The sequence below is a fragment of the Silene latifolia genome, chromosome 11 (genome assembly GCF_048544455.1).
Source record: "Silene latifolia isolate original U9 population chromosome 11, ASM4854445v1, whole genome shotgun sequence".
NCBI lineage: Eukaryota > Viridiplantae > Streptophyta > Magnoliopsida > Caryophyllales > Caryophyllaceae > Silene > Silene latifolia.
Window position 1 is genome coordinate 97,874,247 of NC_133536.1, and position 26,744 is coordinate 97,900,990.

General features: G+C 36.5%; 1 protein-coding gene across 3 annotated transcripts; it reads left to right on the forward strand.

Moving 5' to 3' along the window:
• The first annotated feature begins 1,759 nt into the window (after positions 1-1,759).
• On the forward strand, positions 1,760-24,374 carry LOC141611825 (protease Do-like 8, chloroplastic). 3 transcript variants are annotated; one of them, XR_012528824.1, is made up of 14 exons: positions 1,787-1,995; positions 2,078-2,208; positions 3,555-3,637; positions 3,749-3,847; positions 4,033-4,099; positions 8,641-8,716; positions 8,845-8,911; positions 15,094-15,311; positions 15,578-15,645; positions 15,953-16,027; positions 18,407-18,486; positions 20,497-20,583; positions 21,520-21,638; positions 24,033-24,374. XR_012528824.1 is itself a non-coding variant. In XM_074430463.1 (14 exons), exons 1-14 carry the CDS (start codon positions 1,865-1,867, stop codon positions 24,159-24,161), a joined length of 1,419 nt encoding a protein of 472 aa, XP_074286564.1. In that variant the 5' UTR covers positions 1,788-1,864; the 3' UTR covers positions 24,162-24,374. The 3 variants fall into 3 exon arrangements, 2 of the variants coding, with proteins under 2 accessions (XP_074286565.1, XP_074286564.1); XM_074430463.1 differs by having other exon boundaries at positions 1,788-1,995; positions 21,531-21,638; XM_074430464.1 differs by lacking the exon at positions 15,953-16,027 and having other exon boundaries at positions 1,760-1,995; positions 21,531-21,638.
• Positions 24,375-26,744: the final 2,370 nt, after the last annotated feature.

The window sequence follows — 26,744 nt, forward strand, 5'->3', positions numbered from 1 at the left end:
TTAAATAATTTTGTACTTTTAGTATAAAGGTTTTGAACCTCAGGTTCTCATGGTTCTCATGGGAAAAGGGTTCTCATAGGATCTCAATCCTATAATAATATACTCCGTAAAAAATACGAATTAATTAATAATAAATATAATAGTAAAATAATAAATATAAAAATAATATAATAATATAATAATAATAACAATAGTAAACAAATTAATATAATAATAATAATAAGAATATCAATAAGAATATAAAATAAGAATAATAATATTAATGTTGAAATAAACTGAACTGAACTGAACTGATCTGAACTGAACTGAACTGAAATGAACTGAACTGATCTGAACTGAACTGAGCTGAACTGAACCGAATTTAATGGAGCTAAACTGAATTGAACTGAACTTATTAGAACTGAAATTAAGTTCATAAGAATAGGGCCTTAGTGTTACTTTGAGCCACCAAAAGGTGATAATTAGGCCGAAATTTACTAATTTCGTTTAATATGTTATTTACTAACATGGCTTAATGTTTTGTTTTAAAATTAGCACATAAATTAAGAATTTGTTTAGAAAATAGTAATAATGGTATTAATTACAGGACATTAATCACCTTAAAAATTGAAAAGGCAAGGATGTGATTTTATATATGTAATATTGTAATCCCAATGTCCCAATAACATGCTTTAGAACATAAAATATAAATCGAAAAAGTGCACTAATTAAATGAATTATTGGAAATTGTCTTAAATAATGGCAGAGAAATCGGTAAAATATAGATTGATTATTTTGTATTTATTTAAATTTATTTTAGTGCTTTTTTTAAAGGTTTTTCTAACGTATGCCCTAAGGACACACATTAATAACATATATGTGGAATTAATAACAAGATAATCTCATTAATTATCTTGTTATTATTTCCACATATATAAGTTATTAACATGTGCCCTTAGGGCACACATTAGAAAAACCCTTTTTTAAATGATTATTGCTACTTTCTTTGTGAATGAAGTTTTTACTTTGATTTCCTTTTTGAAAATACGTTTACAACATTATTTATGAGTACTTTTGATATTAGTATATGAGACAATGTTGGAGAGTAGCATATAGTGAAATGAACAATGTAATTACGGTAACAATATTAACTGTATAGGTAGAAAAAGTAACATTAATAACAACAAGAGTCGTAAATGTTTCTCATTATCGAGTTAATAAATTTATCTTAACCATAATTTAAATTATGTATCGTAAATGATAAACGTATGAATTAGATTGCTTAAACATAATTCTATTTCATATAAATTAAATAAACATTACTAAAAGATAAACATAGGTATATCAAGCAGGGATGGAGAGGCAAAACCTTGTTTGATTATCCACTAAACAATGCAGGAACTTAAATTCATGTGAATTGCAAAATGGGTATGTTGTTTGACTACCCCAATTCACATGAATTGAAAGTTCCCATGAATTCCAATTCCTCTACAATGGAGTAAGTTGCTTACCTAGGCCCCTCTAGGTAAGTTAGAATGCCTACATAAATTGCACTTCCTTCATGACAACCAAACAATTTTTTGTAATTCACATGAATTCCAAATTCACGTGTTTTATGGCTTCCTAGGCAATACAAATTCCTATATGCAACCAAACGAACCCTAATATATGTTAAGTATATATGATATAATCATGATAGTCACATCCATTTTATAAATTTAATAAATAGATTTAGTTTCTCAAAATTTAAAACAACCCCCGTGATGTTACACTAATAACTACTCCATAAAGATAGAGTGGTAGACCCCATAGACCGAAGTTTAGAACAAGTACCAGCCACGCCTCCTGCACTACACAGTCCACAATACACCCATCAAAACCAGAAATGAAAGTAGTGTCAATAATAGCAAGCCAATCTCCGACGCCGCTCCGACGCCGTGAACTTTTCTTCGACGGTGTCTCATCCGCCCATTCTCTCTCCTCCCACGCTCCTTCTCCTACTTTTCAAACCCCAACGTATTTCTTCTTTTCCTTTGGTTTTTTATTATTCGTTCCCACTTTTCCCCCCCCAAAATTACGATGAATGTTTTTTAATCAGAAATGAAGATTATGCTCTCGAGAGTTTAATCAACGATGCAAGAAGTACCGACTTTGCTTTCATTAGTAGGCGTGCGCTAATTCGGAGTTTTGGAATTTTTGCTGCTTATTTTCCTTCCTCCTATTTACATGGTTCGTTTTCTGTTTCTCTCTTTCATTGGAATTTTGCCTTTTATGACTATAATGCGCCAATTTTGGTTATTCGAGAGCTTCATATAGATTTATACTCCGTACATGATTAGAAAAGTTCACTTTAGTTTAGGAATCAATATGATAATTATAATTATAGTTATTTATCAAAATAGGGTTCATGTACAACCGGAATTCACATAGGTAAGAGGATAAATGTCACCTCGCATGTGTGTTTTTGCAGTGGACACGCCACCTCTATGGTGTACTCTCGAGTTTTTCTATGCTGTACCCCTACATTTTTGAAATTATATGGAGTACCCGGAATTCTATACATTAGTCTATACCATGACCTTATTTATTGTCTTTGATATGTTAGTTTCTTAATTGATCTATTAAATCGTTTATTATCATTCCAATTACTTGATAACCTACTCATTTACTTATTAATTCGCCGGATAACCCATTAATCTACCAAATAGTATACGAATCTAACTAAAAATTTCATCAAATCTCCATTATCATCTCATGAATCATATATGAAGTTTTTAATCGTAATTTGTGCTTATTAATAGTGATTTGTTATGCTTTTCACATAAGATGGTGATACAACATTGATGAGTCAGAATAAAGGTCAAAATACGGTTGTTTGACAGTGATAAAGTTAACGAAGAGTTAAAGGCAGCCATGATAGAGAAATATGTAAGAAGTTTAGGGGTACAATGTAGAATATAAAAAACGAAAAGGGTACAACATAGAAAACTGAAAAACTCGAGGGTACACCGTAGAATATCCCAAAAGTAAAATATACGAGGGGTAAAAATATTTACAATTATGAAAATTGTGTAATCTCATGTTTCTACTTTATTGCTTGATAAAACAAAATAAAATAAAATAAGTGCATGCTATGCCAAATATGTTGTTAATTTCCAGATATGCGAAATATTGATCTCCTGAAGGATCTAAGGGTTACCACAACTTCCTTTTATCCAGACTTAATTTAATTGTTGCATTATGAGGAATTCTGTGTCGAATGTGGAGTACTTGTTATGATGCAGGGTAAAATATTCGCATTTGTGGTTGAGATGATTATTGTTTTATACAACAACATCATAGCCTTATTCCCAAAATTATATGGGGTCAACGAACAAGAATCATCATTTGAAACAATCAATGACCGTTGCATAAATAAAAAAAAAAGGAGAAAAAAAACTCGAGTAGGGAAAAAAGAAGGGAAAACTTGATCATTGTTTTATATTGAAAATAATCTAGAGTTTTTTTCAGCAATTTGTTTTCAATTTGTTTCTTTTAAAGCAACGTAGGCCTTATGATGGACTATGGTTTTACAGCGTGTGCATTAGGGGATCCATCTATGACAATTGAACAAGCAACACCACCTGTTTTCCCTTCTGGTCCCCTTTTACCTTCTGAGGTCCGTCTTACGTGCGAACACCTTTTGACTAGTTTGGTTGTTATTTAGGTCATGATTTTTATACTCATTTGGTGATTATGGCAGGTGAATTGATATCTGTGTGCTTGACAGGAAAGAGTCGTGCAGCTGTTTGAGAAGAATACATTTTCTGTGGTAAACATATTTGATGTCACATTGCGTCCTCAACTGAATGTTACAGGTGTAGTCGAGGTACTTACTTTCTTGTCAAAAGTGGATAATGTCTTAGGCCTTGCCGTGATTCATGTTTTAGAATATCTGTAAATGATCACATTTGAATCACTTAGAATCTGTTATCTTTAAGCATTGTCACTTTTACTTGTCTTAGGTCTCTGCAGTTGGTAACATGGTTGTACTGATATCACCATTATTTACAGATTCCTGAAGGAAATGGTTCAGGAGTAGTCTGGGATGCACAAGGTCATATTGTCACAAACTATCACGGTACTTCTTACGGATTTGTAATTTTCTATCTCGACACGTGAAAAAATTCTGCTAGTGTTGTACCTGGTGGAGCTTATTAAGCTTCTATATACCTAAGAGTTCACTTGCTTAGAAAGTTATCATTGCTTTCTCCTTTTGGATATAGTGGTGATAATTTATTGTGTTCTTCCTCTAAATAGTGAAGCAGTTTGATAAACCCTTCACAATTGCACAGTCTTTTGAGATCCACCTTGTTGATTGATTAACCGCTCTAAGTGTTATTTGTCACCAGAGAAAACCAAATACTGTATACTCCCTCTACTGTTAGCCTAGAATTTTTTAGAGATTTCCTGGGAGGGCCCCGAGCCTTTCTTCCTCTTGCGAGATTTTATCATCCATGTCTTTCTAGATGGATGTTCACTCAAACAAAATTGTGTGTTGAGATAGAACAATCATGAATGTGTCAGGCTTAACCATTTTGAGGAAAATGATGAACTTGAATCATTACTGCAGAAAAAACAATATTAACACTTCAAGTTCATGTTTGATTGGTTGATTAGACAAAGTGTAATGTTGATCGTAATGCTGTAATTACTACTACGCACTTGGTATGGAATGTGTCTAGCAATATGGATGGTGAATTGATAGAAATAGAGCATTTGATTCATCTTCCGTTTCAAGAATGTGGGATAAGGAAAGAATTATAGACGGCCAGCCTTGGGATTTTGAACATGTCTTGATATTAAGCACGCTTGATGGCTAGCTGCGTTTTCTGTGTTCCTTTTTGGGTTATGATTTATGATTTACCAAGTAGGATACGCAAGGTAATGAAAATGTGACTAATATTGGCAATAAAATTGGAACTTTTGTGGGAGTCGACATTTAGGCGATATAAATATAACAATGAGATTAAGAGTGCTTCTGAATGTTTGACAACCATTTAGGGACACTATTAAATGAACATAAAACGTTGGAAAAGATTTTTTGGATTATGTATGAAGAACTCCCCCTAATTTGTTATATTTGTGGTAAACCTTGGGCATGGAGAAAAAGATTGTTGAATTGCTATGAATGACCGTGGTGCACTTAGAACATATGGTAAATGGATCAGAGCAGCAATCCTTACAATGATTTCCAAAATCACTATTTTTGATGAAACAAAGGGGAAAAATCAGGTTTTACTGATGGTGTGTATTTATCTGAGTATTTGTTTGATGGCAGGTATTTAGCGATGGTGTTTTATTCGTAAAATATGGATATCTGTAGATTATGACCATCATAACGATACTGACACAAATGCTGACATGTGGAGAAGAACTGCAAAGCTAAATGTGCCTTCAAACCTAGCAAAATATTTATGGAAAGCCTGTAATGTCTCACTGTGAATGATGTTTTAGCTAATTGTCCGCTTTGTAATCAGGATATGGAACAACTCTTTATGCTCTTGTTGGTTGCAGCGGATGGATTCATGGTTAGGTTGAAATGGATACAGAACTTAAAATTTTAGAAGGTTCCTAGAAGCAAATTTAGTGAGTTCATGGGTTGACTGACCTAGAGAATTGAAGAGGATGAATGATGTAGGGTTGGAATCATAGCTTGATCGAGGTGGGCAGCTTGCTAGGAATGATTCATTATTTAAAAATGTAAGGGGTGATACTTCATCCCCCTATATAATAAGAGAATAAAACACTCTAAAGTTTTCTCTCCAAAAGGTATCAAACTAAATAAGGAAACAAAAAAGACTTTTCTCTTTAAATTATTATCATTTCATCAAAATATAAACTTTTAATCAAATAATAATATTTTCATCAAAATCTAAATTATAATATTTTAATTAAAATAAGATAAATTCACTATAATTTATAAACTGTAAATTTCTAAATTTTTGTTTTGTATTATTATATATTAGAGAATGACTTGACACATTTGTATAAAATAAAACATTAAACTGATATTATTAGCTTTGTCAAAAAAATAAATCATTTAACATAATTTGAGAAAAAATATTATTTGTAATCATTAGTTTTATGTTAAAGAAAAAAATTCATCAAACACATTTTATAACTTTACTAAATTCTATTGATTAGTTTATAGTTCATTTTTTTTTCTCATATCGAAATATAATGAGGTACATGACAAATTAATGATATATCATGTTGCTCTTTCACATACGCATTTTACTCTTTCACATACTTTTTCTCATAAAATTTCCGTACTTTACCCCCTCTCTCAGCCAAAACATACTCAAATTGGGTCTCTTCTCCTTCTTCAAAATCTGATCAAATTACTTCTATAATTTGCAATTATGGATCACCATTATCAATTAATCATACGTATTACTTCTCTCCCATAGAATACTTTTCCCCTAAAAAATTGGGCTGCAAATCCTTAGAAAAACCAAACATGCACATCACATCTCCATCACTATCAATAAAGCACTCAAATTGAAAATATTTTTCATTATGAATTACAATTAGATAATAAAACCAGTTTTGTAATCACCATTGATAATTTTGAACAAATTTTTTTTTTTTTTTTTTTTTCTGAAGTTTTGTTTGATAATTTAATATTTTCAACTTTATTTAAGGTTTTCAAGTTTATCGAGTAAGAGATTAAGAGGTGGTTAATTTTCGGTAATATAAGATCAAAGGAGATAGCATATACGACCCCAAGCAGAAATGAGGGTGTTTACCAGCGAGACGGAGGTAGCGGAGTTTAATTATTGTGCGCAGGTGATGAGAATTGTGCGTGTGCGAAAGGGCTTTAGACAGATCTGTGACAGTAGCGATAGCCGGAGTTGGGGGTGGCTGGGTAGAGGTGGTTTGGTATGGTTTGATGGTGGGTGTGAGAGGTGGTAAGTCGTGGGTTATTGGTGGTTGGTGTCTTTTGTTAATGTATTGTATGAGGAAGGGGAGAATGGAAAATTGATTGTGAAAATAAGAGGGTTAAAAAAGTAATATGCGTATGTGAATGAGTAAAATGCGTATGTGAAAGAGCAATACCCATTTAGAATATTTAAATAATGACTAAAGACAAATCCTCTATATATACCGCAAATATGCGGGATCTACACTAGTTACTAAATAAGGGATTTGCGAACGTAATTACAGACTACAAAACATATATTTGTAATAGGATCTTTTATCTCTTCCCTGTCTAAAGGGATTTATCCGTGTCTGTTTGGCAGAGGCGATTCTAGGATTCAGTGGACGGGGGTGCGAAAAATTAACGAAATTACGGAAGTTGCGGAAATATGTTTATATAATGAGAAATTTGGTTCTAACATAATAATTTCTTGTGTGATTGGGAAAAATATACACAACACAAATGGTAAAAAAAACATTGAATAGAAAATGTTCACTAGAAGTATTGAACCCATGACCTTGAACAAGGAAAAACTAAACACAACCACTAGACCAACATAATTAATAGTATGTCTTTTAATTACATAAAATTATACTTATTTTTTAACAAAGGGGGTGCGGGTGCATCCCCTGCACCCCCTCCATAATCTCCACTGCTGTTTGGTAACCTCCCGTTGGTAATATGCTGAAATTCATGTTAATCTAGAGTGTTGTGGTTATTGGTGCTGTTATAAGAGATGAGGAAGGACAGATCAGAAGCATTGTCCTTTAAAAGAGTGAGAGGGTATGGCCTGCTAAGCTTTCTGAATCTGTTGCTATGTTGTTTGGCACCCAATTGGCAGAGTGCTGCAATATCCAGGAGGCTTGGACGGAAAGTGATTCCTTCTAATAGATGGCATGAGACACTCAGCACTGAAAACTTTCCCGCAGGGGTATTGTCCCTGAGAAATAGACTCAGCCCCGAGTTACACTTCTGATACATGTTTATCACCTGAGCTAAATGTATCTATCCACACTGACCGATATGCTTGATCTGCTCTCCCAGATCAATCATGTTCAAAGAAGGAACATGAAAAATAACATAATAGAATTGGATATTTATTTTTGTGAATTTAAAAACAAGAACCCATTACAATATTATTTCCACATGATCACATTCTACTTCAATTCCAAAGAGAGATATTTTATTCTTACGGAAAGAAGGCTGTTTCTTGATTGCTCCTTTCCTGAGCAGATACCTGACATGAGCCTGCTGTTTCCTAGGGCTACCAGTCATAGAAAATTCATTTCGACCTAATTAGTTGTGGAGTGACTATTGTCACTTAGCGTCTATGTTTAAGGAAGATACAATTTAAAAGAATAGCATTGAAATTGATTAGCTTCTGTCCTAGAATTAAGCTCAGTGGGTGTCACCCTGTTTTCTTCTTAGGTAATTGGTAATTTAAAAGACTGATGAATATAATAATGTAAACTAAAAATTGGAAATGAAGGTTCCAAAAATCCATCCTTATGACATGCTTGTTATGTTTTGCTTCCCGGTTACTTATACTTATCTCCGGTTTCTTCATACATACTCATGTAAATTCTCTATACTCATGTTCTTGCCCTGTTGCGTTTAAGCATCCTCTGGAGTCGTTTGAGTTGGAAAAGAAACTCCAAAATGCAACCTAATAGTTCTTGCGTTTAAATGATGTTCAGTTATAGGTAACTCACTTCAGAGAAATTCTAGTCCTGGGCAAGTTGTTGCGCGCGTTAATATCTTAGCCTCCGATGGGTAAGAATGAATACTGTACCTTCAAATCTTCAATCACTTAATCGACAGCAACCTCAATCTTTGATCGACTATTTGTTCTACTGTAGCTCAATTTATATGGTTCTCATTCTCAATAATATTGTCTGCAGGGTCCAAAAGAGCTTTGAGGGTAGATTAGTTGGGGCTGATCGTGCAAAGGATCTAGCTGTCTTAAAGGTTCACTATCGTTGTCTCATGTCTTCTCATTTAGTCTAACAAATTGGTGCTCTTGACAGCATGCTACAAAGATACAGTATCAGAATGTTGAAAGTAGTGGATCATGGCCAATGTTTCTCTAATTCAAAAGCTTGCTCTAAAAGTTTGGTTATTTACTATAATGTGATTTGAAGAGCAGGACAGGGAAGTAAGAAGTAAGAAAGAAAAAGTAATCTAATCTAATACTATATTATTATTATTATAATAATACTACCTGTGTTTCATTTTTATTGGTCCCATTTTCAATTTGAAAATAATTTTTACTTCCTATTTTTATCGAGAAAGAGTGATAGGATTATGAGCATTAAGCTTGTACTCGGGGATGAGGTGGTGACGGTTATAAGTGCTTACGCACCTCAAGTAGGTTTGGATGCTTCTTTTCGACGAGCCTTCTGGTAAGATTTGGAAGAGGTTGTAGAACGAGTCCCTATTGGAGAGAAATTGATCATTGGTGGTGACCTCAATGGGCATGTGGGTACTAGTCGAGTTGGCTTTGAGAACATTCATGGGGGTTTTGGGTTCGGGGAGAGAAATGAAGCAGGAAGTGACATATTGGATTTTGCTTTGGCATATGACTTGGGTGTAATGAACACTTGGTTCGAGAAAAGACATTCTCATTTGGTGACTTATAGAAGTGGAGGTAATGCTAGTCAGATTGACTTTCTTTTGGTAATGAATGTGTGGAGGAAAGAGTACACCGATTGCAAGGTCATACCCGGGGAAAGTGCCGCAACACAACATAGACTAGTGGTTCTTGATTTTCGGGGTAAGAGAGACTTGAGGAAGAGAAAGATAATCGGTGAGGCACGGATCAAGTGGTGGAAGCTACAAAGGGGAAACCAACAAGCGTTTTTGGATAAGGTTGGAAGGAGCGATATTTGGTCGGATTGCGAGGAGAAAGATATTGATGCAACGTGGGATAAATTGGAGCATGTTGTAAAGGATTTGGCGAGGGAGGTGTTAGGGGAATCTAAAGGGAATAGACCATCAAGTAAGGACACATCTTGGTGGAATGATGTGGTGAGACAAGCGATAAAGACTAAACGTGAATGCTATAAGGTTTTTGGGAAATGCATGAGTGATGAGAACTTTGAAAAGTACAAGGAGGCTAGACGAGCCGCTAAAAAGGCCGTACGGGATGCGAGGGCAAAAGTTAACCAAGAAGTGTATGCCAGGTTGGACACGAGAGAAGGAGAGAAGGATATCTATAAACGTGCTCGCATAAGAGACCGAAGGACGAGAGATATTGGGAGAGTTAGGTGTGTGAAAGATATGGACGACAAGGTTCTCGTTCAGGATAACGAAATAAAGGCTAGATGGAGTTCTTACTTCGATAATTTATTCAATGGACATCAGGAACAAGGTTTTGGGGATGTAGAGGTAACACCAAGCATGGTGAATCGGGAATTTGTGCGTAGAATACAAAAGAGTGAAGTTAGAAAGGCGTTAAGGAAGATGGGGTCAAAGAAAGCAGGACCGGATGGTATACCCATAGAAGTCTGGAGGTGCTTCGGGGAGAAAGGGATCGAATGGGTAACCATGCTCTTCAACAAGATTTGGAGGAGCAACAAGATGCCATCGGCTTGGAGGAGAAGCACTCTTGTCCCTTTGTACAAGAACAAAGGTGATGTTCAAGAGTGTTCCAATTATCGGGGAATTAAGCTTATGAGTCATACGATGAAGTTATGGGAGCGGGTTATCGAGCAAAGGCTTAGGAGATGTGTAGACATCTCAAAAAACCAATTTGGATTTATGCCCGGGAGATCGACTATGGATGCGATTTCTATCATGAGACAGTTGATGGAATACCATCGGGACAAGAAGAAGGACTTACATATGGTTTTTATTGACTTGGAAAAGGCATATGATAGGGTACCAAGAGAAGTACTTTGGTGGGCTTTGGCGAGAAAGGGTGTGTCGCGAAAATATATTGACCTCATAAAGGACATGTATGAGGGGGCTAGTGCAAGTGTTCGCACTAATGTTGGGAGAACGGAAGAATTTCCTATTACCATCGGGGTGCATCAAGGTTCCGCACTTAGTCCTTTTCTCTTTGCTATAGTTATGGATGAGTTGACAAGGGATATTCAGGACGACATCCCTTGGTGTATGATGTTTGCTGATGATATTGTGTTGATTGATGAGACAAAAGAGGGGGTGGAGAGAAAGTTGGAATTGTGGAGGCAGACTTTAGAGACTCGTGGGTTCAGCCGAGCGGGAGTAAGACCGAGTATTTGAGGTGTCGATTCACTAAGGTGGCGGGGTTGAGATCGACAAAGGCGGGAGTATTATTTTCGATGGGAATGTTGTTGAGGGTTGATTTCTTGGATATCTAGGATCTATTATTCAAAAAGATGGGGAGTTAGACGGAGACGTGGCTCACGTAATTAAAGCGGGATGGTTGAAATGGAAGAGTGCTTCGGGGTTTCTATGCGATAAAGATATGCCCCAAAGATTAAAGGGAAAATTTTATCGCACGGCAATTAGGCCTGCCCTACTTTACGGCTCCGAGTGTTGGGCCGTGAAGCATTGTCACATTCAAAAGATGAGTGTGGCGGAGATGCGCATGTTGAGGTGGATGTGCGGACATACAAGGCAAGATCGGTTAAGGAATGAGGTGATTAGGGAAAAGGTAAAAGTGGCGCCAATAGAGGACAAGATGATGGAAAACAGACTAAGATGGTTTGGCCATGTGAGAAGGAGACCTATGGACGCGCCGATTAGGAGGCCGGAGACTTGGAGAACGAGAAAAAGGTCCCTAGAGGCGAGAGGAAGACCGAGACAGACATGGTTGAGAGTGATAGAGCACGATATGAGAGTTCTGGGGCTTGAGGAGAGTATGGTGACGGAGAGGGCACAATGGAGGGAAAGGATACATGTGGATTTTTAGTATTTGATGTTTTTTTGACAGATTTAATGTTTTTTATTTAATTTAAAAATTAAATTATTTATTTTTCTCTCCTTTATTACACTTTTCACCAACCACTTTCTTATAGATTTTACATGGTTCATTCCGGAGCCTTAACTCTATTTCGGTTTTTAAAAATCGTTTTAATCTTTTCTCTCGATTTAAATTTTAAGTTTTTATAAAAGAAAGACGGAATTCGATTTTAAAACCCCTAAGTTTACCTTGACTTTCCATTACATTTTCGTTCTTCCTTTTTGTTTTTCATCTTCCCTTTTTTTATTCGCATTTTGAGGTGTGCGTTCACCCATGGACGGTTCGAAAGGATGATTCATGTCAGCCGACCCCAAATCATTTTGGGATTAAGGCTCTGATGTTGTTGTTGTTGTTGTATTGTACCCTTACTTAAAGTCTTTAACCTCATCCCATGAATATCACACATGTATCGTCTAATTTACATGAACATATATATATATATATATATATATATATATATATATATATATATATGTTGACTCACTGCTGCTGAATGACAATTATGTCATTGTTGCTCGGGGAACATGTAATTTTGAAGTCCCGATTTTTTGTTGTTGGAGGGGGAGAATGATGTGGTGGTCACTAGGGGAAGAGGGGTCAAGTAGCCTCATCAAGGGTTGGGGATTAGGTATTGTTGAGAAAAAATAGAACTGAAGCAGGAAGGGCGTTTTGTTGTGTTAATGTTTGGGTCGTTGGGGAACCGCCGAGGGATGGAGTGGGATAAGGTGGCGTTGATGCTCTTTTGAGTAGGGAGCGGGCACTGTTGATTTGTTGAATTGTTGGCGAGGTAGTGACTAGTAAGCTTGAAGGATTGAGGAGACTTAAGAGGAGAGGAGAGGAGAGGATGGGAGGGGAGGGGAAGATAGTGAAAGTAATTATGGAGGTAGGGGAAAATTAAGAAAGAGATGAGAAGCACTCATAATAACAATATAACATTAGCGAGGAATAACGCTACTCTATGTTATTGTGGACTGTGAGCAATGAACTAGATACGGGGTTTCTAGTAACAGCCCAACTTCAAGTTTCGCCAATCTTTTTAGGTTCTATGTGCCTATGTCTATAACATCTTTCTCTAAATATGCATCCTTAAGAACCCTTTCTTTCATAAGCGATATTGCTTTTGTAAATTCCCCTTGGTTTCAAAAGGAGTGAGGCGCACCGAGATGACAAAGGTTAGTGATGACGAGGCACCAGGCTCCAAACGAAGGTGTGCGCCTCATGCACATGAAGCATACAATTTTTTGTATAGGAATTTTCATAACCTTAGTGTGACGAAATGCGGCTTAGGCACGAAGTGCAGCCAGTAACGCTTTAGCAATTTTAGGCGAGGATGTATCCAAAAGGCATACAAAGGCACGCGCCTTGGCTTGATACTCAGGAAGAAAAAATTGAAGTGATTAAAGTCATGTGCAAACCATCCCCTGCCTTTAAATGTGACTTTTTTTTCCTGGAAAAAAAAAACCAGTTCAACCTTACTTTTCCACTTTTTACTGTCTGCCATTGTTCTTTCTTTTTATCTATATCCAGCTTTCTGCTTATCTTGCTTATGTGAAATCCTCAATGCTCCTTTTGCACTACTCATCAAAACTTCCATTTTGTCATGGGCTTGTTTTTGGTAATTTTATTCGTATTTTCCTCTCAAATTTGTTCTTCCGTTCTTTTCTCTTTTCTCTTCTCTCCTCTTCTCTTCTCTTTTCTCTTCTGTTGTTCTTTGTCATTCTCTTCCCTTGGTCTATATTCTTCTCGTTTTTTTAATCTTTCTTCCCTGCTTCTTCTTTGTTTTCTACTTTTTCTTCTTTTATCCATCTCTTTAATGCCTTATCTTCTTTTTTCATCTCTGTTCATCATATTCTTTTTCTATGCAAATCTAAATGCATCATGAGCAATATTGTCTTCTCTATCCTATATTTGAAGACGTTACTTTATCTTTATACTTGTGTGCGTTTCATGTCCTGGAATTCAGGTGCCCCACTTCTACTTTGTCCTACCCTGTGTTTATCATGTAGATTGTCATATGTTCTAACAACTTCATCTAAAATGAAAAAGCAACGGCAGTGCAGTAACTGTTACTCCGTATGTTATGTCATATATGCTGAATAATATTACCTTATCTTTAAATTTATGATATGATTTTATGCTTCTTAAGTATACCGTAGGGTGTAGAACTAATGTAAAAGGCTAATACTGATTGTTTTTCGCTCTCAGAAGGTGCATGCCTTTACCTTGCAACTTTTGCGTCATCTTCTCGACCCTCTGTGCCTTGGTGTGCCTCTCGCCTCCTCAAACTAAGTTTTCAACATAAAATTTTGTGAAACTATACCTTTGTTGGATTTTTAAGTGGGTTAACATGTAAGATAGGGATAATGGGGCAAAAGAGAAGAGAAATATGTGGAATTAGCATAGGAGTGCGCATTGCTTGCCGAGCCTTATGCAGAAGGCAGCCCAAGCCTTTGGTTATGCTTTTTCAAGCTGTCTAAACGGTGTACATTTTTAAATCTTTTTTATTATTACTAAAAATATAGTCCATTCGTTTATATTAGTGATATTGGGAGTGTTACTGATATTGGGAGCCAAGTTGTATCTCCCAAACAATTGCTATGCTAGACGATTAGTCCCATACTCACATATGCCACAGCAACATCCACATCAAACCTTTGGTCCAAAAGAATTTTCATTTGGCTGATATGAATAATCATACAACATCGTAGATATAGGAGAAGATAGATGTAAAGAGAGGAATGTCTGAGAAAGGAGATCGAAGCAACATCGGAAAGATACTAAGGGCCAAGACAAAAATACGAAAAACAAGAGTGGCAGCGTGCAGTAGCTCATGACCTCAAGGCTCAAGCTTGAGAGACTCATGTTGATTATCAGTTTTCTTGTCTGTTATCTCGCCACTGATTTCTTTTCAGGGTGAAAGGTTTATTGATGCCTTCTACTCATATAGCTCTTCGTTTCAGCCTTTTCATGGTAGATGCTTTGAGGAGCGAGTACTGTACTACCCCATTATGTTGTTTTTCTCAAACTTCGTACAATTACAAGCGTCACTTATGCCAATTTTTCTATGCTGGCTATGGAATATTTATCGTGTACAGTTTGTCATGAATAATTTGTTTTAAATAGTTTTTATATCCTTCCAGTATAATTGAATTAAGACTATTATAATATATCTAAACCTCTTCCATATTTTACCCTTTTGCAGGTCGAAGCTGCTGAAGACCTGTTGAAGCCCATTACAGTGGGCCCATCATCGTCCCTCAAAGTTGGTCAACAGTGTTTAGCAATCGGGAATCCTTTTGGTTTCGATCACACTCTTACAGTCGGTGTTATAAGTGGATTGAATCGCGATATATTTAGTCAGACCGGAGTTACAATAGGTGGCGGAATTCAAACAGATGCTGCTATTAATCCAGGAAATAGGTTCAACTTCTCACTTCTTAGTTCTTACCCAATTCAACAGACTGGAGTTACAATATTTTTACAGAATTCTGCCGTAACTCTTTAGTCTTAATTTATATAATTGTGCTCGTATGTGCTTACAGAAACCTAATGTCTGTTGCCCTTCTTTTTCGTCCGTATCAAATTGCTTTCATGATTATGTTTGTCTCTGTTATGTATGCTGCAGGAATTGCTTTTATGTAAACTACTAACTTATTTGATCGATTTATTTTGTTTATTGATTACAGTGGAGGACCGCTTCTGGATGCGAAGGGTAATTTGATCGGCATCAATACAGCAATATTTACGCAGACAGGTGAGCTCTGACTTTTGTTGTTTGGGTAAGACACCAAGAGTTGTTGCTTTTGGCAGAAACAGTTCATCACAGTCTTTCGTTTTAAAGGAGTCACAAACCACACAATATTATCATGAGACATTGAGAAATTTGTAGGCCACTATGGCAGAGCTTTTGGAGCAGTCCAATCTCATCACTAGAAATAATGCGATAGAACTTATGATTAGTGTTTTCCTTCTCTTTTGTTCTTCTTGTGCTAGGAAACTCTAGCCAAACATTTACAACAGCCCTTCATTATGCCTCACTAAATTGATGTTTTTCTATGAAGTCCTGATGTATAAGATACCATATAACAGCATGGAAATGGCATCTCCATATAACAGAAGAGGTAACTGGACACTAGGTGATTAAACAGAGCCCTCATATCTATCATGCTTGGACGTTTCTGTCTTTATTTATTATTTTATGTATTAAGGTAAACAAAGTTCTAGGATGGATGTCTTGGCGATATATATTGTAGGATACATTTGTAAAATGCACCATATTACCATATAGAAATCGACACGGCTAAACGCTCCCTCCTCACAAACAGCCATCATTCCTCTACATTAGCCTTAAACGCTCCCTTCGTCCTCCGTTGAAGTAGTTCGTAGTTCGTACCTACCTTCAACAACTGTGAACTACCAACTATCACTCGTGAACTACCAACCAGCACCAAAACCTCCCTTTTGGATCCCAGCTTCTCACCTATACCAATCCATCCCTAGAAATCCGACACGGCTAAACGCTCCCTCCTCACAAACAGCCATCATTCCTCTACATTAGCCTTAAACCTCCATAAGCTAGACTGGCAGACATTGGAACTATTTTTGACATAGCATAATTTTATAGCCAAGGATAATCTATAAATGACTGTTTTTGAGAACAAAAAAGGTACAGCATTCTAACTATCTAGAAGATAGGACATATATTTGGGATCCCTTAAATAGCAGTTTTTATTTTGGGAAATTCTACAAATAGTAATTGGTACCCCTATTTTTTTTTTTTTTTTGCATTTTCACATGGTACCCTCTTGTTTCTTGAAATCTATGTGGCATCTCTATGCTTTTTAAGATTCTATGAGATGCCTCTCAGTTGTAAGATCCGTTAACTTCTCAGTCACATGTTATATTTTCCGTTAACTTCCATTGAAGGTAACCACAATCTCCAAAGCTAACCCTCCCTTCGTCCTCCGTTGAAGTAGTTCGTAGTTCGTACCTACCTTCAACAACTGTGAACTACCAACTATCACTCGTGAACTACCAACCAGCACCAAAACCTCCCTTTTGGATCCCAGCTTCTCACCTATACCAATCCATCCCTAGAAATCGACACGGCTAAACGCTCCCTCCTCACAAACAGCCATCATTCCTCTACATTAGCCTTAAACCACCGTTCGAATGCTATTTGAGAGTCTTTCGGGATCTCTTCATGGGGGAACCACCACCGAGCCGCTGCCAACGAACATAAAATTTCTAATAAATGCTATGGTGAAGTTTATTTTTACATTTGTTCCTCCAATATGTTGTAGATCTGAGAAAATTGTTTCGGATTTTACACTTTTATTTTTGGCTTGGTTGGGGACGAATAAGGCCTAATGGTAAGATGGAGAAGATGGGTGTTGCATGAATAGGTAATTAGGCGATGCCAAAGTGGGTGAAGATGATAGAAATGGTAAAGGTAGGGCTCGCAAATAATGAAAATTATTATGAAGGTGGTGAGTGAAGATGATAGAAATGGTAAATATAGGGCTTGCAGATGATGAAGATTATTATGAAGGTGGCGAGTGAAGATGATGAAGATAGTGAAACTACAACTCTACAAGTAGCTGACTGAATATATGGGCAATAAGCAGGAAAACTTAATGGATTGTTGAGGGGCATCTGTTAGGCGCATGATGAGCTTGTGTAGTATTAGGCCTTATTTGTCCCCAACCAAGCCAAAAGTTCTTCACACTTTACTTTTAATATTCAATTTCTAAATAATGGAGTATATTATCCATAATATTTGAATCATATGAAACGAAAATGTAAGTCTATATCTAATTCGCTGTTTTTTATACCTAATTTGCGAATTAGAGTGTTAATTCGCAAATGAGAAGTTTGTTAATTGTGGGGAAGGACCTAAGAAAAAGGGATATGGCTCCAAAGAATATAGAGTTGGAGGGGGTGCGCTTGAGTGGAAATAATTCATGTGGATAATGTGGTTTTACTTTATTTTTGTGTCATGGTTTGTTTTAACCTTTATTTTTGGAACTTCCTTGTTTTGAATCTATCCCTCTTTATTTTTATTTTTAATTCTTCTCCCTTCAAATCTCTTCTTGGTTCTAGTTGTTACTGTGGTTGTTGAAATCTTCATTGATGTTCAAATGGTTTTATTTTTTAGTTTCATTTTAGTATTGTTCAGTCTCGCCTACAAGCAATGGAGCTCATGAGGTTTGATTGTGTGAATCTCTAGCTTAATAATGATTACATGGTTCTTTATTTGATGTAAAGCCGACTGCTTGTGCCGCTCATATGGTCTCTACTGTCCTTTTTACTTAGAATTGTTTCATGCTTGGGTTATTGCTTTTTAGGCTCGAGCGTTGTATAGTTCCCATATTGTCTTTTGAAGATTGAGGTTTCTACAAGTAGTTTTTATATTGGCTCCAATTTCATGGAGAAAGTGTTTTATTTTGTAAGGTATATCTCCGAGTCGGTTTTAGAGCGCAGTATTTCTTACTAAAAATACAATTACATTGCAGGCACTTCGGCCGGCGTGGGGTTTGCCATTCCTTCCTCAACTGTACTCAGGATAGTACCTCAGCTAATTCGGCTTGGCAAGGTAAGTTCTATTGATAATCTTCTTCCAGAGGGTGAGGAGCGGAGTGACTGGAATGTACAGAACTAAACTCTTATATTTACTCTGACACTTAAATTAACCCCTGTGGGTTAATGTTGACATGACATTAGGAATTCATATACCTAGGATTGTCTACCTTTTAATGTGTCTAGAGTACTTGTCAATATATCAAATAAAAGCAGCAGAAAACACTTATTTATTTGACATCCTTATTCTCCTGATTTTTATAATTGCCTTTTGTGTTGCTACTTTCTTAGTGCTACGAGTGCATGGAATATATGTTATCCCTATAACAGCATACATATTTTGTTTCTTGAATTTAGCACTAAGAACATTTAATCCTAGATCGACATAAAAATGAGCATATTTTTGGAATGCTAACTATACCATTGGAGTTGGAAGAGAATAACGAGCCCAAGGATATTACTGTCCATATCCTCAGATATGGCGCCAATGGTATGTAGAAATTGTGGTCGTCGATGGTGGTTCTATTGGCATATACAACGGTAGTGGTGGGTGACAGATGCTGACAACGACGATGGTGGTCGGTGCTTCAGATAATGTCGTTCTCGTTGATGGTGTTGGGTTCACGGGCATGAAAATGGGGAAGGATTAATGTGTTGATGTTATTTTGTGAGGGTATTTTAGACTTTTGACCAAGAATAAGTCTCCTTTCTTAATACTTGTGCTCGGGCCCACGGGTACATTGGATTGGATAGGAGAGAGTATTTATTGATAGTTTTGGATAGATGAGTTTTAAACTAATAAAAATATCGTTTTACCCTATGAGACGAGTTATGCCAATTTATCCCAATTATTATCCATTAGCATTAAATAATGTTGTATTCCTTTACTCCCTCATTTATTTACCTTTATTTATTTATATATATTTTATGAGGGTTATATTAATCAATGATAAACAAATTATTGAGAGGAGGGAGTAGTTAAATAATTCATTTTTTACATTTTTATTTTTTAATCAACCTCTTAAAACAGTAATTGGAAGTTAAGGAGTTCTTAAATCTTTCCGTTTTCCCATTGTGAATTACTCCGTATAAGTTAACCTCACGTAGTCACATGTAAGACATCTGGTATAAATTTGTCCGTTTTCCTACAGAGCAGGGTTACCTAATTCGCTCTAGAAGGGTGCTAATTGCGAATTGATACGCCATTCATTTGCGAATTAACACTCTACTTCGCGAATTAGGTATAAAAAACAGTGAATTAGATATAGACTTACATTTTCGTTTCATATGATTTAAATATTATGGATAATATACTCCATTTCACCCATGGACAGTTCTAAAGGATGATTCATGTCAGCCGACCCCAAGTCATTTTGGGATTAAGGCTCTGATGTTGTTGTTGTTGTTGTTGTTGTTGTTGTTGTTGTTGTTGGATAATATACTCCATTATTTAAAAATTGAATATTAAAAGTATAGTGTGAAGAACTTTTGAAGAAGTATAAGCTTACTTGTAAGTAGGCCACCACCAGGTTTTGTGTTTTGTAATGCTGGTCTTAATGAAAATCAATTTTTTTTTGTTTTTTTTATTATCAAATAAATGAAGTGTATTAGTAATTACGATTTCGCAAATTGGTTTAATTTCGTAATACTTTGCGTATCAGATTCCCTATTTTTAGCGAATCGCGAATTCGAATTTGGCGTATTATGAATTCGGTAACCCTGGTACATAGTATTTGTCTCGAGTGTTACTGTGTACGAGATCCGCCACTCTGTATCCCCCCTAAAGAAAAAAAGGTCACTGTGTATAGATGTAACACATTTTTTTATATGGTCCCCAAGATCTGCCTATGACTCCTATGGTATCATATTTCATTCTTTCCATTCTGTCTTCTTGAACCAAACGATTCGTTATTTTTGAGTTATTGGCTTATTAGCACATAGAAATATTGGTTGTTTGTGCCAGGTAAAATGTCGGTACTTTTCTTTGATTTGGGGGTTGCTAATATCAGCTTATATCCTATGTAAGGTTGTTCGAGCTGGGTTGAATGTAGATATTGCTCCTGACTTGGTGGCTAGTCAACTTAACATTCGGAACGGAGCTCTTGTGTTGCAGGTATGTACATTATCCTAGTACTACATTTGAACCGATGAATCTTTGATTTTGTACCTTGGCGTCTCATTTGTCAAATTAGAAAACTAGTAACTCCCTCTGCCAGTCTTGCCAAAACAGCCTTCACGTTCTGTTCAGTTGAGCTGAATCTTAAAGAAAGGAAATTGTTGCAAATATGTTATTTCGACACTTCTCAAAGCCATTGTGGTGCGTACCAAACACGATATGAGACATGTGTCTGAGAGACCAAACTCAAAACCGAAATCCGGCACTTGTCTGACATCCTCAGATTGAATTTGAACGGTGTCTAATGAAAGAAAGAAGACAAACGATGAAGCAAAGGGATGTAATAAAAATATTTTCAGGAAGAAATAGAGGATAGTTAAATAAATGAAAGTAGCAGCATTCAAGTTTTTGTACCTTTGCTGCTTGTTTATTTGTAATGCAAACTTGATCACTGGTATACATTAGTGTAACTGTACATCTGGATTGTTATAGCAAAATTTATAGGTAAAAGAGTGGAATATTTTGTATTTCACGAAACGAGTCGTGTGCGTGTCTACAGAATTGGTCAAGAAAATATTTTGACCGTATCTGCATGTTGTTTAATGTTTTAAACGGAGTATTAGGCACTCAACACCGTAGACATACGGCATGTGTTTGAGTAACATTGATTTCAAATACCGTACATTCTTTTATGCTATACTACTGTCTGATATGGGCCAGTGCGGCTATTACGTGAAGACGTTGCACGTTTTGCATCGAAGTATCATGTCATGTTGGAATGGTGCCGTGTCTGACACTTGGTGAAAGTGAAGTGTTGAAGTTACATAACTTTAATGTTGCTTTTTGCGATTCGTATCTGTCCAGTTGCTATTTCTGTGCCTGCATTGTTATCCTACAGTTATTGTTCCTTATGAGCAAAGATCATGGTTCAAGCATATGTGTAGGTTCCAATGAATAGTTTGGCTGCCAAGGCAGGACTGCATCCCACCACAAGGGGTTTTGCTGGGAATATTGTTCTTGGAGATATTATTGCTGAAGTGGATAGCAAGCCGGTAAGCTGCCTGAATTGTGATCTTCTGATTCTTGTCAATTGTGATCTTCCCACTCTTATCAATTGTGTCACTTAATTGTAATAATGAAATTATAAGTGTTTCTTTTATTTCCAACAAAATAACTCAGAAATCTATATTCATGAAGATTGCAAAAGTATGACATGTGTAACAAAAAACATACTTTCTCTGTATTTCTATTTTCTTCCCACTTCTCAAATTTTCCCTCACATAATTTGAGAAGTGCGAGGAAAATTAAAATACGGAGTGAGTATGAAATAGAAACATTTAAGGAACTCCACAGTTCTCGAAAATGTGAAAAGCTGTTTTTCAAGTCCACCTCGACCTAGAAGATCAGTAGTTAGTTGAAACTACTGGAAAGTAGAGACAGTAAGCTCTGAAAATGCCTAAAAGGCTAAAAACTAAACCCTTGCCTCCTCTTTCATCTAACCTCCGCCTAACCAACCAACCACTGCCACCTCTTCTCTCCCCCACCATCACCGCCAGTGATGGGACCACCCTTTGCCCATCACTGGCGATCTACTCAGATTAGCTATTCCCCTTTTTCTCGTATTGGTCCATTATCATCATTTGGATGGCGCAACCCTTTCCCTCGCTGCCTCGCATCGTTCTTGTCAGTCTCCGACATGGCAACACTATATTGGATGTGGTGTTGTCAATCTTGTCATATCATCTCTGCTGAGTTACCCACTGTATTGCTCTTGTCCTCTTTGTATGTCACTGGTGTGGTGCTCCCCCTCCCTTCCCCCCTTCCGACAGCCTTCGGTGACATGGTCTGATACTCTGATTGCCCTCTTGCTGAATTGTGGCCTTGCGGGTGTTCTGCATGGATTTTGATTGGATGTGATCTTTCTGGATTTTGGGTTATTTTGGGGAAGGGTTAATTTGAGCGTGGCTTTCCTTGTGGTTGTACGGGTTCGGGTTCTCGGTGTGTTTGGTGGCTTTGCCGGTGGTTGTCTCTCAATTGATCATGTAGTGGTATCTTTTAAGGTGTATTTGGATTGGGAGATTTGGAGGGAAAGGGAGAAGTGGGATTTGAAGGGAGGTGAATTCCTTTGTTTGGTTAGCAAAATGGAGTTAGAGGGATTTGATCCCTCCATTTCCATCCTCCAAGGAAAATAATTTCCCCTCCAACAAAGGAAAGATTTGGAGGTAAAATCATCTCCTTCATTTCCCCTTCCTCTCCTTCTCTCCCTTTCACTCCCCTCATTTCCCCTTCTCTCCCTTTCACTTCCCTCATTTCCCCTTCTCTCCCTTTCCTTCCTTTTTTTCTATCCAAACAAGGCCTTAATTTGTTCGCTATTGATTTTATATTGTCTCTGTTTTATGGGATTTCTAATAAAGGCCTCTTAACTCTTTTTTGGTGCCTTCGAGTAAGGGCGGGACCCTTCTTGGGTGGTGTGGTTCTTTCTTAGTTCTTTCGTGAATGTGAAAGTAGAAATAATGGCCTTCGTATGGCAGCGACGTTGATTGTACGTCTGGTTTGTGTTGGATTCATCCCAGAAAAAAAGGTGATGGTGGCCAGGGGATTGGTTAGAGTAGAGTGAGTTCCTTGTCCCTGCTTGCTTATCTGCTACTCTGCTAGCTGGACTTCTTGGTCTGTTGGTTCTTTGTCTTTACAGTTCTTTTACTTTTAGAGTTTGATAGCCAAGGTGTAGGAGAGTCTTCTCCGCTGGAGGCAGGTTTTGTTACTTGCAGTCTACTATTCTCATTTCTACACTCTTCTAGCTAGCAATCCGTCTCATTGTAGACGGACACTATCTGTCTAAAGCTTTAGACGGATTGTGGCCCTCTCACAAAATGCAAGTGGGAGGGCAAGTGGGGGTATCCATTTCCCACCCACTTGCACTATCCATTTCCCACCCAAGTGGGGGTCTACAACTTTAGACGGATAGTGTCCGTCTAAATTGAGAATTTGTGTCTAGCATAAGTGCATCTTGTTCTTGTCAATGCCAACTCAAATATCTCGATATTCTTGTAGATGCTTTTGATGCCTAACCTAGTTACTTATGACAGTGCTATATTTAGTTAAATGGTTTGTAGTTCTGCTTAATAATGGATACAACAGAGGCTAAGAGCCCTAGCGATATGCAATTGCTTCTTTTTACCGCTTGCAATTAAAAAAAAAGGTCCTGAACCAGACAAAATTCTTATAGAATTCTATTTCCTATGTTGAGCCAAAGAGCTTGTCATTTCATAAAAATAAAAAAATATGGCAAATAATAGTTCACATGCATTTGGAGTGTTCCTATACTGTTTACCCTAGAGGCATAGAAGTATGTCGGAACCTAAATGTTTGCATTTTCACATTTTCTGGGATAAGAACATCAAACAAAGTTTCTATTACTAAATTAGCACAACTGTCTAACTAAACAGGTGAAAAGCAAAGCTGAATTAGTGAAGGTTCTGGATGAGTACAGTGTTGGAGATGAAGTTATCTTGAAGATCATAAGGGGTAGTGGAAGCTTCAACATCCCGATAACACTGGAGGAAACGAGCTCCTAATTTTCAACTAATAGGATGCTGTCTATTGTTCTAGTTATAGTTGTTGAAATATGTGGTAGGGTTCTTATGATTTTCGTCCATGCTGTATGTAGGTGTATGTTCTAGCTTCCTAGAAATGTTTGGACCTTAAGAAATTGAGGTTTCAAGTTATGTTGTAATAACTGTCAAAAAAAAAGTTATGTTGTAATGAATTTCGTATTTGGATTTGGTACACATCGGAGTTAGCCAAGGAAGCTTAGGTTCCAAGATATTGACTGGGGTCAGTTTAAATCCAAGGGTCAATGAAATTAGTAAATAGCCAAAATGTGGGGAGATAACAAGGTGCTTTAATTTCTGGAAATGTTGGAGTTCCCGCACACATTGTTTGGTTACAGTGTTTTTGTGGCGATAACATCATTTAAAATTGTGTAGTTTCATCACCTCTGTTTGTCAACTTGATGGCAGACACTTTTTGCAACCATAAGCAATGTAGTGTGTTTGGTATCCCACTTATTTAGTTGCTAACTACTTTTTTTTTTTTTAATAAGAGAAACTATTAGCTCATCCGGAGTATAATTTAAAGGGTTAGGTTCAAGAGAACTAGAAGACCTAACTAAAAATACGTTCGAAAGTATTACTTAATCTTCTTGCACTTAATTATCGAAATGGAAAGTAAATTCATTATCGCAAGCAGGTAGATTAGTTATGGTCAATGCCGATTTAGTTGGGTCTTTTGCCAAAATGATCATTCTAATAAAAGTAATTACCAAAACGAAATTATTTTTTCACATACGAATTTTACTCTTTCACATACACTTTTTCATTAACTTTCCGTCTACTACCCTTTTTACCCTAAAACCTGAGAAAATTAACTCCTAATTTCAACCTTTTCCTAAACTCTAATGTAATGATTAGATAATCATATGATTGTAACGATTACATAATCATACGATTGCATAATACACTGAAATCTGAATTGTGGCTATGCGGCACTTCATATTCCGTATATGATTATGATTACATACTTTGTTTCTTCTTGAACATTTGGTCAATTATGTTATTTATATTTGAAGCTTTTGGTTCAACCACGTCAGAAATTACTACCTTAGATGTCTGTCCAGACAGTTATTTACTTATTGTGCACAAATTCAAGGGTATACAAAGTCACAGGTATGGAAATGGAAGGGGGTTTGATATGGACGGTGGTGCGAGGGACTTGGCTAGAGTCGACGTGGTTAGTGGTGGCTGGAGACGCACAGAGTGTCAGGGGTGCAGAAAGGGATTGGGGGTTTGCGAGGGAGTGTCGTGGTGGTGCCCTCTGCGGCCTGTCAGATTGGCGGTGGCGGCTGATGGGTAGGCTGGTGTGTGGAGAGTGGAGACTGGAGAGGGAAGGGATGTTAATTGATTGAGTGATGGGAGATGAAAAAAATGACTAGGCTAAAATCGTAAAAAGCGTATGTGAAAGAGTAAAATTTGTATGTGAAAAAGCACGACCCTTACCAAAATGACCATTTTCTAAAATTATTTTCCAAAATAACCACTTTAATAAACTACTCCCCTAATTGACTAAAATCAAAGTTAGAAAAACATTATTTTATTAGCAACCTTCCATGGCATCAATTTTCATCTCTCTTACTAAATTCCAGTTTCCAGGAGTATTTGATAACTTTGATTGAAAATTAAAATGAGTTTTGCTTATGTTTTTGTGTTCTCGTCTCTTAGACAATAAACAATCTGATCTCCTTCTTACTTTCCTTCTACCTCTATATTGATATCTCCTGGCCATTTCTACGGATATGGTAGTTGAGCCCCCTTATTCAATGGGTTATTCTGGTAATGAACATTCAATCCTAAATCAATATTAAGACTGTTCATTTATAATTGCTAATTCATGAGTCACCAAATGTGCAATAAGATTTATGCTTAGTATTATTTATCATGATTACTAAGGTTAAAAGAAGATTAATGATTAAATATTTTTGAAAGAATTCATGCTAGTTTGGTTAATTTGGAAAATAGTTTTAGAAAATGGTTACTTTGGTAATTAGTTTTATTAGAATGGTCATTTTGGCAAAAGACCCAATTTAATTTCGAAGGGAACTTTTTGAATGCAAAGCTTCCTTCTTCCTTCATCACTTCATAATAGATTAGATAAGATTAATAGACTTTTTATGGAATAAAACATCCTTCCCAGCGCTCCCTTAATTTGATTGGTTGATATAAAGTTTATTTACCGAAATCGGTTGGTGGACTGGGAATAAAATCTTCGGAAGTAGCTAATAAAGCTCTTCCAACAAAACTTCTATGGAAAATTCTTCGTAGTTTATTGTTACAGTACCTCATCTTAGTACTATTTACCCAAAACTTTCCATTAGATACCCTTAAGCTAAAAACAACAAAAAACAATTAGCTCTCAATTACTAACCATTCACCTATACTCAATAAACAATTTCTTCAATTGTTATGAAACATTAGATACATAAAATGTATTTAATCTGTTAATGGTAAATTATTGACCAAATTGATGGTGTTTTTTCAATAGTTTGGATAATTTATTGTTTTAGAATGGTTTTAGGGTTACTATGAGTTAAATGCAAACCCAAA